This window comes from Stenella coeruleoalba (assembly GCF_951394435.1).
Source record: "Stenella coeruleoalba genome assembly, chromosome: 1".
NCBI lineage: Eukaryota > Metazoa > Chordata > Mammalia > Artiodactyla > Delphinidae > Stenella > Stenella coeruleoalba.
In genome coordinates, this window is record NC_137169.1 from 169,490,329 (window position 1) to 169,505,734 (window position 15,406).

The 15,406-nt window shown below is 45.2% G+C and overlaps 1 protein-coding gene across 2 annotated transcripts in view; it reads left to right on the plus strand.

Annotated features, from left to right (window-relative positions):
- SMYD2 (SET and MYND domain containing 2) overlaps nt 1–15,406 on the plus strand; it is a 53,103-nt gene that overhangs the window by 16,829 nt on the left and 20,868 nt on the right. Inside the window, exons 2-3 of one of the 2 annotated variants that reach the window (XM_079916554.1) lie at nt 4,443–4,506; nt 13,852–13,962. In XM_079916554.1, the coding sequence (XP_079772680.1) occupies nt 4,443–4,506; nt 13,852–13,962 (175 nt within the window). Of the gene's footprint in view, nt 1–4,442; nt 4,507–6,719; nt 7,561–13,849; nt 13,963–15,406 lie in introns of those variants that run through there. The other variant, XM_079916555.1, reaches the window with a different exon arrangement.

The window sequence follows — 15,406 nt, forward strand, 5'->3', positions numbered from 1 at the left end:
TTCCCCCTTGGTATCCATATCTTTGTTCTCTAAGTCTGTGTCTGTATTTCTGCTTTGTAAATAAGATCGTCTGTACCAATTTCAGATTCCACATATATGCATTAATATACGATATTTGTTTTTCTCTTTCTGACTTACTTCACTCTGTATGATAGTCTCTATGTCCATCCATGTCTCTACAAATGACCCAATTTTGTTCCTCTTTATGGCTGAGTAATATTCCATTGTATATATGTATAATAGAGGTCTTAAGAGCCCTCGCTACCCTTAGAAATTGAGAACTCCAAAGGGCTTTTTTTATTTACCTTGGTATTTATCAATACCGTATTTGTATTAATAATTAAAAATAAAATAAAGCGTTTTATTTTATTTTATTTTATTTTATTTTATTTATTTTAAAATGACAGCAACCGTTACTGTTAATGTAACATTTTTTTTTTTATGAGGACTGTTTTCCAGAACAAAAGAATTAATGAGAATAGTGGTGGTTTACAGTTTTGCAAATCTCTTTAATGTCTGGATTTCCAGAAAACAAGTGGATTCTCAGATATGCTTCTGAATTCAGTCTGGAGAATTATGTACTTTTGGTTGAAGTGTGCGAAGGAAATCTGGCCTCAAATAAATATGTAATTGGAAGGGAAGGAGTATTTTAATAACCTTTTCAGTTAATTGCAGATATTCTTTGATTCAACACTAGAACTTAGTAAGTGATTTTGTCTTAAAGACTAGTTGTAATGTGCAGCCTGAAGCCATCTGTGACTTTTATGTACTCTGATACGTAAAATCCCTTAGTCTGTCTTGTACTTTGAATGCCTCTTTTACCCATGCGTAACTTTTAAAACATCATACACTGGTCATTTGGAAAACATTGGTTCACTAAATTATGCAGACCTTCTAAAACTTTATTTCATCAAACCATATCAAAAAATCATAATTATGAAAACCACCACCAGTCTCATCAGACGAGAGACTGTCAAGCCTAGGGCGACAGACGTATGTTCTGAAATTTTGACTTTTGCTCAAAAGCCCAAATTTTATCATTGGCAACAAATATTGCTAGTTATTTTCCTTGATGTGATGGGCTCACTTCATTCATTTCCATAATATAGCTGCCAGATACACAAGTCTGAATAATCAGTTTGTCTAAAGTTGTTCTTTCAGGTAAAAGTGGTATTTCAAGAAAACAGTGGCTAGTTCAGTTTATGGCTCCAGGGATGGCCAAGAGCTCTTCCTTGAGACACAGCCCTCATCCTTCAGTAGGAGCAGAAATGCTTCCCGCCTTCTTCCCATTTCATCTCAGGATGTCAAAAAAAAACATATACCAAAGAGTTGAGGTTTAGTGATGTTAATATTTGTTACTGCTTCATTAGGGACATTCTTTTTTAAAAAATTTATTCAAGTATAGTTGATTTACAGTGTTGTGTTAATTTCTGCTGTATAACAGTAATTCCGATACATACACATATATATATATATATATATATATGTATATACACATTCTTTTTTTTTTTTTTTTTTTTTTGCGGTACGCAGGCCTCTCACTGTTGTGGCCTCTCCCGTTGCGGAGCACAGGCTCCAGATGCGCAGGCTCAGCGGCCATGGCCCATGGGCCCAGTCGCTCCGCAGCACGTGGGATCCTCCCGGACCAGGGCACGAACCCGCGTCCCCTGCATCGGCAGGGGGACTCTCAACCACTGCACCACCAGGGAAGCCCTATATACATTCTTTTTCATATTCTTTTCCGTTATGGTTTATCACAGGATATTGAATATAGTTCTCTGTGCTATACAGTAGGACCTTGTTGTTTATCCATTCTATATATAATAATTTGCATCTGCTCATCCCAAACTCCCAATCCATTTCTCTCCCACCCCTCTGCCCCTGTTGGCAACCACAAGTCTGTTTTCTATGTCTGTGAGTCTGTTTCGTAAGTAAGTTCATTTGTGTCATATTTTAGATTTCATTAGGGACATTCTTAAGTGATACTGGCTTTCCCCCCTTGCTGTAGCGTGTGGAAGTGAGGAATACAGTGACCACTCGGCTAGTTTGGCGCCGCTGCTTTGATTTGTACTAAAGCATCGCAGGTTTTACCCTCCAGGCACCTTACACCTTCTAGAGCGCAGATGTCAAGACAGAAAAGGCAGTAGTAGTATTCTGGAAATAGTTTTCACCTCACGGACTCCCTGAAAGGGTCTCTGGGCCCCCAGTAGTCTACAGACCACATCTTGGGAACCACTGGGGTGGATAGTAGGAATTGTGTAACCTCTCGCCAATCCTGACAAGTTAGCTCTTTCTGCCTGATCTTCATGGTTTGTGGCCGTGGACTTGGTGACTGGCTGGGCTGAATGAAACCCGGCCTTTGGGAGATTTATCATGTCGATGAAATCCCACTGGAGTTCTTCCCGAGCTCACCAGAGCCCAATTGCTGTTTCTCTCTCTGGGATGTTACCTTGAAACTGAAAACAAACCTTGGTTTTTCCTATTAGCTTTACTGCTGGCATCTGTGCAGGAAGATCTCTGTATCCTTGTTTTTTTGTATGGTGTAGAGCTAATAAAGACATTATAATTTCCTAGTCTTTTATATCAAGGGGTCTTAACTCTAGTTTCAGAGCTAGTCCATGTATAGACTTTAGGTGACTCGTGAGCCTTTGAAATTTCACAAAATTTGCTGTTGTTTTTCGGGGGTTGGGGAGAAGGTGGGTTGTTGGGGAGAGTTAATAGCTTCAGATTCTCAGAGAGGTTTTGTGACCTCCCCCCTTGCAAAACCAAACCTTAACTCATGGTTATTTCAGATGGACATTGTTATGGGTAACACCTACCCATCCATTGTCCATTTCCAAACGCACTTCTTTTTGGAAAGAATTTTCAAAGTTCCCTCCTTGGCTTTGCCTGTCTGTACTTGCCATTCCTTTGGCATTCCTTCACGGTTCATGTCACTTAGCACTTGCTCGCAACTCACTTCACGGCTGTCTTCACGCACATCTGTCCTTTTCCTCTTGGCATAAAATGCAGGAGAGCAGGGACCGTGCATCTCGTCCAGGTGTATCTCCTCGGAGGGTATTTCAGGCCGGAGAATATGCTCAACCAAATCAGTGGGTTCCTTTTTGAACCACTGAGATGTGCAAACTTGGAACATTTATTTATACCTCAACCACAAGATGCATTTTTCCCCCACACATTCTTCAGTCTGCTTCTTGGAACCCAAGCGCTGTCATGAAAACTGCAAGGCAGTCTGTTTCGTTCCAACAGTAGCATTTTTGGAACAGTTTCCCGATTCCGTGGGAGTAGTGTGGTGACTACCACTTGCTGATGAGACGCAGAGGAGGACTCTGCAGCGTGATTATATGTATATCATGAACTATCAGCTCTCCGGGGAAGCTGCAGAAGGAATGGGTGTGAGGGGGCTCCGCTGCAGGGCAGGGGGCACCCCTGACAGTAGCAAGAGTGCTCTTCACGGTGTCAGCATTTCTGTAAGTCAGAAAGCTGGCTTCGGTGTGGTGGGTGAGAATCAGACAGTGGGCTTTACAGATAGTGCTCTGATTTAACCACGTGGTGGTTCCCCGCCTCAAAAAAATTTTTAAGAGTTCTATCGTATGTGGTTTAACTTAGAGGCTTCACAGTTTTTGAAAAAACTGTGGCTTGTCTAACGCAGCAAACATACCAGCACCTAACAGTTGGGAAACAGCAATATCCCTGTCCTCTGTGGGAAGCAGGAAGATAAATAATACGGCAGTGAACAGGGAGGACTGACCTAATTATGACGAGGCAGAAGAATCGCTCAGTAGGTTACCGACAAGGTGGATGTGTTTACCAATCAGATCTGGGAATATTTTATTCAGGAATATGTTCCCACTTGCTGGGTTGCATTGTTTTTAAACTTAGCTTCCCAGACAACATTTGAGCTCCTGACACCCTCCATCCTATCTTCTGCATCACTTGTGTCTCTAAATACTAAAAGTTGCCACTCCCGGTGCATTTTCACCAGTGTGGGTGGACCCAATCCTCCATCTGTACAGACGCAAACTTCCAAGATGGCTTTGTTTATTTCTGTCCCTGTCTAGCAGGTGAGAAAATCAGGACATAAGAGCCTTTGACTTGCCCCAAACTATTGAATGATAGTGCAGGTGATGTTAACAGCTGTGGTGTCCCAGGCCAGGCTCATGAGTCAGAGAGTGTGTCATTCGTCTCTTTGGAAAGTGCCTTTCATGCCGTGGGGGTCGGTATATGTCGGTGCGTGTCCTCTTTGACTAACTCACTCCTACTCAAGGGCTGAATCTGGTCAAACTCTCCTTTGGGAGAATGCCACCTATCAGTGGGAGAGCAAGGTAAGGTGACTCTTGGCTGTGCTTTCGGACCAGATGGCTGTTGCTACTGCATGATGAAATGTGCAACTTCACGTTTCCCTGCCTCTCGACACTACAGTGCCCTTTCTGTTTTTTAAGGAAAGAAGGATTGTCCAAATGTGGAAGATGCAAGCAGGCATTTTACTGCAATGTGGAGTGTCAGGTAGGTGTTGGGCCAGCTGGCAGGGAGGGCCTTGTTTCCTCGGAAGATCGGGACCCAACATCCTTCTCGTCCTTGTCACGGCATCCCAGAGCCCTCCTGCAGCCAGAGCTACAAAGCCTCCTTGTGGCATAGGAAGTGGCTGGGTCCCCCTGTGTGCTGCCGGTGATGACGGGCAGCCAGCAGTAGCGTTTTGGGGCCACACAGAAGATCAGAAATAGGGGAGCCATGTTGGATACAGGCATGTGTATCACTGAGGTTGACAGCCTGCCCCCCAAGACTACCAGCAACAGACGGAACATGCAAAGATGACCAGTGAAAAATGTTAAAACGCTATCTTTAAAATTGTTTAGTCTTTACTATCACAGGTCTGTATTTGTATATGTCCCTCTAGCAGGCCACACGCTGCACTTGGGCTGGTCTAACCCAGCCTGATTCCAGCTAGACTTAGGTGAGCCCCTGGCACAGCCTTTGTACAGCCAGAGGCGAGCTGCTCTGAACTTGGACCTGGAGACCTGGGGACGGTGCCTCGGCAGCAGTCGGTGCTGAGTGGGTTCAGGAGGCAGGTTGCATGTAGACCATGGGCCATCTGGCTTGATGGATACGTCTCAAGGGAGTCTCGGAACATGGGACTGGGAAGCTCAAGGGGGAGTTTGGAGGAGCTCCTGGTAGATTCTTTGAGGGACGAGGAGTGGTGTCTTCCAAACTTTTCTACTTGATATACTATATAGTTATACAAAATGTTCATAGATATTTTACAGAAAAAGTGTTCCATGTTCCAGCAATTTGAATTTGGGGAGAATATGATCTTTGACTTCAGTATACCCTCCCCAAACTATTTTTTTAATGGAAACCTGCTGATACTCCTTGGGAAATGTCGATGCCATTAAACAATGGCTCTATATGACAGGGAGGATTTTCAACATATCTGTACCTCTTTTTGTTGTTGTTCTTCCCATACTTGGTGTCATTCCCATCTGTCCCCTCCCCCTCCCTGGTCTGCCTCATTACCCACGATTTCATTTTTTTTTCTCTCTCTTCTCCCTGTGCAGCTGGTCTCTGAAAGTCTCCAAAGAGCGTTATTTGGCAGTGGGAGAGGTTGCTAAGCTCCGATGTCTAGCATGTCAGTGTCATCTAACCGTAGAGCTCCTGTCACAGGGGCCTTGGCGGGAATGAAACACAGGCTGAGTCACTGGCTTGGGAAGGTCAGCCTTGGTTCTGAAGGCCACGTACACGGTCCCTCTCCCTGTGGACTTCCAGAGGCTGTCAGCCTGTGGGGCAGTGAGAATATAGATGGGTTTGTCGTTGAGTTTTTAGGGAGTGTGGCTTCTTTTGAAGAGGAGAGATCATACTTGGCCCCTACTGATCGTACACAGAGAATTCTGTGGTTAGATTGCTGCAACATTGGAGAGATCAGTGAGCCCTGGAATGACATGATTTGGTTCCAGGCCTGATAAGTTAGCTGTTTCTATATTTAAGTTAAACACTTCTAGAAGAAATAACTCATGACGTTCTGGTTCTTTAAAGAAGCAAGCTAGTAACTCACAGACAGTTCAGACTATTGAAACACAGAAGACTAGGAGGACATGGTCCCAGCTCTGCAAATGACTAGCTCTAGGAACTTCATAGGACATAGGACAAAGGACATCTCAGAGTCTCTGTTTCTTTAAATGTAAATGAGGACAGTGGCCCCTATCTTGATAAATTGTAAGGACCAAATGATTTGACAGGTATGAAAGTTCTATGTAAACTGTAATGCTGTGTGCAGGCGTGAGGGCTTATAAGTAATAATATTACAGTAACTCAGGCTGGACTGAAGCTTAACTGTATGCAGAGAATAACGTATACAGCACATGTTAGATTTAAGGGACTTTTTTTTTCTTTTTTAACTTTTTATTTTATCTTGGAGTATAGCTGATTTACCATGTTGTGATAGTTTCAGGTGCACAGCAAAGCGACTCAGCCACACATACACATGTATCCAATCTTCCCTGAACTCTCCCCCCATCCAGGCTGCCACATAACATTGAGCAGAGTTCTCCGTGCTACACAGCAGGTCCTTGTTGGTTATCCATCTTAAATATAGCAGTGTGCACATGTCGATCCCAAACTCCCTGACTGTCTCTTCCCCCGACCCGAGGGGCTTGTTTTTTTCACCTAAGAGAATGGATGGTTTCTAAGAACTTGAGATCCCTATGTACATTGTATGAGTAATGCTTGTTACAAAATGCTTGTTAACTTCTCTGATGAACTGTAAACTCTGCATTAATATAAAATATGAGAATCTGTGAGATGCTGAGCTACCTCGGGGTCTCCTGAGCGGGCCGCTGAGCTGTCTTCCATTAGGCCTCACCAGGTGGCATTATTTTGATGAATCATCGTGGTCCAGGTTGGGGTCTTGAGGTGGCCATTGTGTTCCCCCTGCCTTTAGGACCTAGATTTGCACACTCACAGTAATAGGTGCCCTGCTTGGAAGGTTCACAGTGATCGAGTTCATCAACCCATTTTAACCAGAATGCCTCTTTTTTCTTTTCTTCTTTTTTTTTTTTAAAGAAGGTTTTCTTCTCTTCTTTTAATTTTTTGGCCGTGCAGCGTGGCATGCGGGATCTTGGTTCCCCCAGCAGGGATCAAACCCGTGACCCCTGCAGTGGAAGCGAGGAGTCTTAACCACTGGACCACCAGGGAAGCCCCCCAGAATGCCTCTTTATTACTTTACAGCAAGCAGCTTGAAGTCTGTACATTCTCCTCCTATAGACAGATTGTACAGGTTAAAGCATAATGCGATTGCTTGTAGCAAGGAATCCCAGGATGTGGGGGGATACAGTGCTGTGACTGTAAGTCACATTGAAGGTCTGGGCCAAGACAGCTTGCTGTGTCCAGCATCGTGATGTGCAGTCTTCCCTGTGTGTCGCCCAGGTTCGGGGCTAGGACATCATGAGTCCTGGAGAGCACTTCTGCAATTCAGTTTTCCTGTGCTCTGTGAAGTATCTCTCGTGACAGAAGTAGCCTCCTAGAGGACAAGTGATAACACAGCTCCCAGAGCCACTCGTTTTCTAGAGATGAGGCTGGATTTGACCTGTAAGTTTCGTTTTTGTTTCATCTGTCTCCTGATGTGGAAGGAAGAGGCTAATAGTCATTAAGGTGTTCTATCCTACGGTACTGAAGAACTGAGTAAGTGCAGGACACTGTATTACAATGAGATAGAATGGTCATAAAGGTTTAATCAAAGTAAGCGCCTAGAAATAAATGGCTGTATAAGGGCTTCATCCATAAAATCATTAGGGAGGAATCTGGGGCATTTGCTCCAGATAAAAATGTATTCAGGGTTCTGCCCAAGGGACTGCTTGGATAGGATCAAAGTGGGGACTCTGCTACAAGTGGTACAGAACAAGAGCGGCAATGAAGAAAGTAAATGAGTGATTCTCCGCCTAAGAAAGCATGGCCCTCAGCTGCTGGTCATTCACTGGGCGTTCTTCAAAGGCAGACCCCACCCACCTGGAGTCACCTGGGTCGGTACCACACATCAGATGATGGGGTTGGAAAGGAGGTTATCAGTAGATAAGAAAACTATGTCCACACTGGTTGGGTGACCCACCCAAGGGGACGCAGCAGCAGAACCGAGACCAGACTGTGCAGGCTGCCTGGGGAGGGCTTTTCACTGCTTTCCAACACTGTGCTTGGAGGTTCTGAGGGCCCTCCAGGAGAAGAGGCATTGTGGGAATGTGTCAAAGACTGAGAAGTGGCCTTTCATTGAGGTGAAAGGGAAGACCCCTTCCAGTAGTGTTGTCTTTCCAGAAACCTCTCCAACAGTGTAAGGCACACATCCTTCCACAAACGCAGCATCTTAGGAGACCCTCAGCACTGTGTTTGCTCTCCCCGGGCCCTCCTCTCTAATTGCAGGGCTTTAGGATCCTGCTTTGTTGTATGCAGTTTGGCCCTGTCTTGCCCCATTTCCTTTCCTCTTCATTCACTTGCCTCAGTGGGATCCTGCCAGAGGAAAGATTTTAATTGACGATGCATGAAAGGGTAATGGGAGGAAATACAAAAGAAACAGGAATTTCTTTTTAGTTAGGCTTGGTTTGTAACCTGTGTGTTTTAATGAACTATATTTATTTTTATAAATATGCCTGGAAAGCTAAGTGTGTTATTCACTCACTTAAGACTTTTTCATTAAGTCGTACTCTGACACGTTGAAGAGAATAGTTTTAGAAAGTGATTACATAGAGGAGTTGTGGAGTAGAACTTTCTAGGGTATTATTTCTTAACTTTGACAAATAGAAGAAAACGATTTGTGTTTTGTAAATAGAGGTGATAGGGTTATGAGTGTGCTTTTGAAAGTAGGAAGGGGCATATCCCAATGGAGATTTTAAAAAGCACGTGTGAGGAGCTTGTGATCAAAGATTCGTGAACATTCTTGACTTTTATCATCGATTAGAAAGTAACTGAAGTGTAGAAAGTGTCCAAGAAGTGCTCCCATGACCCTGTCGTTGTTTGGGTGATGAGTGAGTGGGGCCAGAGTCATAGGTTTAGTCCTGGTTAAATTCGCTTTGTCCTCTTAACCCAGACACAGGAACCATCTTCAACAGAGCCACTCTTTTTTCTAAATGGTTAATATCACCAGTAGGAAAAAGCGTGTAGGAATGAATGAGTGCATCCCAATCACTCTTTTATGGGAAGAGAAAACAAAGCAGATGTCCTTGTGATGGGGGCTCAGCAGTGTCTGTCGTCTTGGTGTGAGATGGTCACTAAGCCCCTGATTCCCTCTTCATTCTTCCTCTCGCAGAGAATGGTAGTAGAGAGCAGCAAGCCTGACATTTTCTTACTATTCCACATTTTAAGAAATCACCTACGCGTGCTGCTCCACATTTCAGGAAACCACGTATGCGTGTGTACAAGTAGACATGGTGTAGATTGAAAGCCCCATTAGAACGAGAGAAACACCAAATACGAGAGTTAGAAAAGGGGACGTCACAATAAGAATCCGGTCTTCTTACGCAGGGAAGCAATATATCGCTTGCTCAGCAGAAAACTGGATGACATAACAAGCACTCTTTTCTTCCAGTGTTGGAAGTGCCGGTGTACCATGAAACAATTTTGCAACGCTCTTTACGCATCTTTAAGCATTTTTGTCCATATGCAAAAAGGAAAGTCATGCAGAGCTGTTACTGCATTGGCTGAAAATGAACTAGAAGTTTAAAAAGTGTACCAAAATATTCCCTATCTTACTTTTATTTTTATTTATTTATTTATTTTTTTTTTATTTTTTTGGCGGTACGCGGGCCTCTCACTGTCGTGGCCTCTCCCGCTGCGGAGCACAGGCTCCGGACGCGCAGGCTCAGCGGCCATGGCTCACGGGCCCAGCCGCTCCACGGCATGTGGGATCTTCCTGGACTGGGGCACGAACCCGTGTTCCCTGCATCGGCAGGCGGACTCCCAACCACTGCACCACCAGGGAAGCCCCCTATCTTACTTTTATGATAGTGAATTGTTCAGATTTATTGCACGAATAATCTGTGCTCAATATAGAAAAATCAGAAAGTAAAGACTGAAAGAAGAACAGAAAGAGTAGCCATACTTCATAATTTTATCCTTCCAGAGAAAATCACTAGTAACACTTTGGCATGTGTCTTTCTGAATCCTTCCTGTGCATTTATTTGTATATTACTTTCCTGGGAAATGGGATCCATTTGAGTTTGCATAAAATTTTATAAAGATTGCAATCAGGCAAGGAGGAAGAGCTTGAATTTTGAAGAAAACTAGTAGAGAAAGTTTTGGAAAAACGGGCAAAAATGTCTTTTTAAAAGCATAAAGGGTTGCAAAATCATTCTGTGTACAGTGAAACTGCCAGTACTAAAAAACAAAACAAAACACAAATAAAGCACTGTTAATTGATAAGACTTATTCCTATCCATCAGCTTAGCTTAATTTTTTGTTTCAATTTTGTCCAATCTGATTGTTTATAATTTCTTATGGGCAAAATTGGGGCAGATTATATCAGGATATGCTCAGAACCTAGGGGCAGATTATATCAGGATATGCTCAGAACCTATCTGACATTTCTACCAGATGTTCTTCTCCCCCCCACAGCTTTTTTTTTTTTAAGAATTAAAACCGAAAAAAAAAAAAAAGAATTAAAACCGAGTAGTGACATTGTGGCACATCTCTGTCATTTCCACCTTCTGACAGAAAGTGAAAACTTCTTATTACCTAGTAAATTTCCCTTGATGAAACTTACATGATTCTGCGCATCCTTGGATTTACCCAGCTCTCTGATTTAACTGCTCTGTGTGGGGCTGTATCACATTCGAGGTGCTCTTACTTTTACCTTGTGTTCGGATATAGTCGTAAACTACCTGAAGTCAAAGACTCCATCTCCCACCTCTGCCTCTACGGCCAGTCGAGGGCTTATTGGATGAATGAAAGAACCAGTAAATGAACAATTACCAGCGTTTGTTGAGAGCGCAGTGTGTGCCAGGCGCTGGTCTGAATGCTTCTTGTGGGTTAGCTTATTTGCTGGATCCCCACAATGACCCTTTGTGGTGGGTTGCATGAATGCCTAATTATCCCATTTGAAGGTCCTATATTTGTTGGTAGTCTTCAAGCTTTTGTGTCTGATTATCACTGTTGGAAAGCATAAAATCATAGACTCAGAATTCTGGACCTGCTAAATAACTTAGGGATCATGTTATTTACAGCCAAGGGTATGGATGCAGAGGGATTAAGAGGCTTGCCTGGTGTCACATAGCTGCTTCGCTGAAGAGCGGGGGGTGAGAATGCAGGTCTCCCCGAGCCCCAAACCAGTGTCCTCTTACTTCACAGCACTCTGCTCACCTCCAGACCGTGCCCTGTAGTTAGGTTCCCTTCCCTTTGAAGACATTAACATCAATACGTGTCTACATTGTATGTTACTTTTTATTCACATTAATTTGACATTAATTCTATTAATAATATGTAAGTCATATTAAGAAGTGTTAGTATTAAACTTATTTCTCCCAGGAGCTCATTGTTAAACACCGAAAGACACCACCTACAGTTCAGAAAACTAACATCTTCAAGGCCCTGCGGAGACCTTGTATTAGCGTTCCTGGGGTCATAGTGGACACGTGTGTGTTCCTAGTTGCCAGTTATCCATCTGCCCCAGCTGGTGGTGCTCACGCCCCTTGGATATCCCAAGGCCAGGTTTGAAGCCCTCTTTGAGTTTCCCTTTTTGCCTTGCATTTGGGGAGGGAGCTGTTTTGTCGGCTGGGAGCTAGACCCACCTGTTCCTACCACATTGCCTCATCACCGTGCTCTCATTTTAGGCTTTGGCTAAAAACAGATCCTCTTCTCCCTTGTGCATATCTTGTCATTTCTTTCTCCCCCTGTTCCTAGTTATATTTGGCATGGTGTTATTTAACTCTGCAGAACATCTTGGCACAGAACTTGAGCCAAGGGTCTGTGCCACGGGCTGCCTTAAATCATTGTGACATCGTGTCTTTCCTGTATTTGGCATGGGGGAGGGGAGGGAGACATCTTCATTCATTCAGCAACTTTATTGAGCGCCTAGTAAACACCAGGCACTGTTCTAGGTTCTGGGGTAACAGGCGTACACAAAACAGACTAATAAGGTCCTTTATTTTAGTGGGAGCGGGAGGGAGACATAGTAAACCAAACAACTAATCAGTGTGTAATATGTCAGGTGGTGAGAGGTACTAAGAAGAAACATAAAAGCAAGGAAAGGGAGAGTGTTGGGGAGAGTGCTGGTCTTGACAGAGTATTCGTGGCAGGTACCTTGAAAAGGGGCATCGGAGCAGAGACGCGGAGGAGGGAGGGAGCAAGGTGGATGTCTAGGGGAAGAGGCGTCTAGCCAGGAAATACCGCAAGTGCCAAAGATCTCCTGGCAGGAGCAAGCGTGGTCTGTTCAAGGAGCAGCAAGGAGACGTGGTGGCCAGCATGGAGTGAGGTGAGGGAGCATGGTGGTGGTGATGAGCTCAGAGTAATGGAAGCGGGGGAGGGGGGGCTCCTACCACGTGTAGCCTCACGGGTCATCTTTAAGTCTTGGCCTTTCGCTCTGAGGTGAGAAGTCATTAGAAGGTGCTAAGCTGAGAAAAGGCAGGATCTGAGTTGTGCTTTGCAGAATCAATTACTCTGGCTGCTCTCTGGAGGCAGAAGCAGGTGTCCAGGTAGCCACGGGGCGAGGTGTCGGGTCTGCACACACAGTAGAAAGGTGGGGGTGGTGGTGAGGCAAGAAGTAATCAAAGGCTAGCTGTATTCTGCAGGCAGACAGGATGGATTTGCCAGGGAGATGAATGTGGAGTGGGAGGGAGAGAAGAGAGGCAGCCAGGAGGACTCCAGGGTTCTGGCCTGAGCACCTGAACCATCAGACTTGCCATTTTCTGAGGCAGGAAAGGCGGAGGGGAGAACACGACGATACCCAGTTCCGTTGCGACAAAGAGTGTCTGCAGACTCCCACTGAGTCCTCTCCCACAGCCTCTCAGCCCCATCACGCCACCGCGGTGGGCTTTTATTGGAGCTCGTGTGGTCCAGGCAGTTCCCAGTCACCCCACAGTAACCCTGTCACTGACGCCGGCATCATTCTTTATGCCCAGTGCTCAGAGCCTTCCTCCACGGCACCCATGTCCTCCTACTTCCTCAGCCTTCCCCTCTCGAAGGGGGCATCTCCACCCTTCCAGGAGTGAGCACACGCCCTTTACCCCCCAACCTGGGGCAGAAAGCTTCAAGACAAGTGATAGAAAGGAGTACAGTTTTCCTCTTTTATCAAATGACTCTACAGGAAGTCTGTGTTCCTAAATATTCCCAAGAGTTGCCCTGGCCAGACTCTTAGAGGGCCCTTGACAAAGCCCTCATTTGTGTTTTGTTTTTATCACCTGTAAAAGGGTGCTGTGCTGTGTCTGTGTAGACACACACAGACTAGGTGCTGTGTGTGTCACTTCTTGGTTATTTGCTCTGAAGTGAGAACAGAGCCAGAACAGAACCGTAGGTAGCAGAGCCAAACCAATGGCTAATGCCAAAGTCACTCGCCCCTGTGACTTGACAGCGACCACAGATAATGGAAAGGTGTGTGTGTTGTTTGGAATGATGAGGGGCACCAGATGCTTGAGGGAACAACACAAAGCAGATTTTCTCTTGCCAACAACCTTGGCCAGGCCTGAGTCAAGGTTATATAGCCACAACTATCTTAAAGGATGTTTTCATCTCTAGCTTTTGTGAGCATCATCGTGTTTTCCAAAAGGAAACATATTTCACTTGACCTTAGTAGGACTTATTGCATCCTCTCTTCTCGAACTTTATTGCAGTACGTGTGTGTATGTGTGTGTGTGTGTAATAATTGTTTTTTCACTTTCCCAGAGAGAAGATTGGCCCATGCACAAGCTGGAATGTTCTCCCATGGTTGTTTTGGGGGAAAACTGGAATCCCTCAGAGACTGTAAGGCTAACTGCACGGATTCTGGCCAAACAGGTGAGGAATTGGGATCATGTTCAAGTGTGTTTTATTTTTATTTTTCTTAAAGGTCAGAAAGATGAGTGAGTGACCCATGGTGATCATCTCTCGTTAAGTGTCCTGGGACCCCATTTCCAGTCACATCCATATGGATGGGGTTGGGAACAATGCTGCACGTGTGAGCTGGTTTGTTTGACCTGTGCAGCTAGGATGTCACTTACCCCAGGCCAGGAACGTAGCCACAGTTACTAAATTCTGAGCTTTTTATGAGACAGGTTTACATAGAAAAATACGGCCTTTCAGGGCGTGAAAACCTGACTGACAATAATCAGAGCGTCCTAGGGAAGCAGACCGGCCTTCGAAGCTTTGCACTGTTCCCGTCTTTCCCCAGACACAGAGTGCACTCTGCTCCCCCCGCCCTCCGCCCCTGTCCTGTGCTGGGTCCTGCTCCTCTCCTTCTCGTTATTCGCCCTGCCTTGGGGTAGAACAGCCAGCATGGCATGTGCAAGGAGAGGAGAAAGAAAAGGAGCGGAAACGTAGACATCGAGGCAAGGGGAGAGGGGAGGAGGGTGGGGATGAAGACAGCCATCAACGGTTTCCTCCAAAGATGAAGCCGGGGCTGGTGGTCCTGACCCCCAGTTTGCTCAGGCCTTATTGATTGCATGTAAATAAGACGCCCGATCTTGACAGGAGGGGCGGGAAATGCCGTAGGACTTGTCCTTGTGACACGATGAAATGGGCCGCACGGAGCTTAGAAGGTGTATGTCCACGGAGCTAGTGACAAGCTGGGGGCAGGGCCTCTGTACTGTAACTCTTTTAAGCTGAAATTTCATCTGCCTCTTCTTTCTGTCTTCCCCCACCCCACCTCCCTCCATTTAAAACTTCGGTTTTTCCTTCATCGAAACCAAATGTGATCCTCACCAGCTCATATCTGTCCCCAGACCAAGTCAGGCTCCTCGGCATCGTAGACAGGAGGACATTTCTGACCTCTGAAGTCACGCTTCTGTTATGTTCAGCCTGGGTCAGGTGCTTGCAGACATGCGCCTTCGCTGGCTCAGGGTAACCACAGGCATCAAGGCTGGCCTGTCGAGTGAGACCGAAAAATCAGAATGCTTTTTTGCTGGAGGAGGTTAACTTTTGGATCCTTACTAAGTGTCCTCTTTAAATATATGCCAAGTACTTGGTCGGAAGGAAAGGGTAGGAGAAAGAAAACGGTGTGACTGGGTGAGGTGTCAGGGTAAGGAAGCCATCCGATTTGATCTGTAAGCATCTTGGGAGGATTGGGTGACCAGTCTGCTGGTCCCCCCCCAGCCCCACCGCCTGACGTTACTGAAAGTGTGGTGGTTAAGAATTCAGAAGGAGCCGGTGCCCTTTCTGAATGAAGTTTTCCCAGGCAAAATGACTTACTAATCTTATAGAAATGGATCCTGTGAATGGGAAGATTTCCACTCTAAAAAAGAAC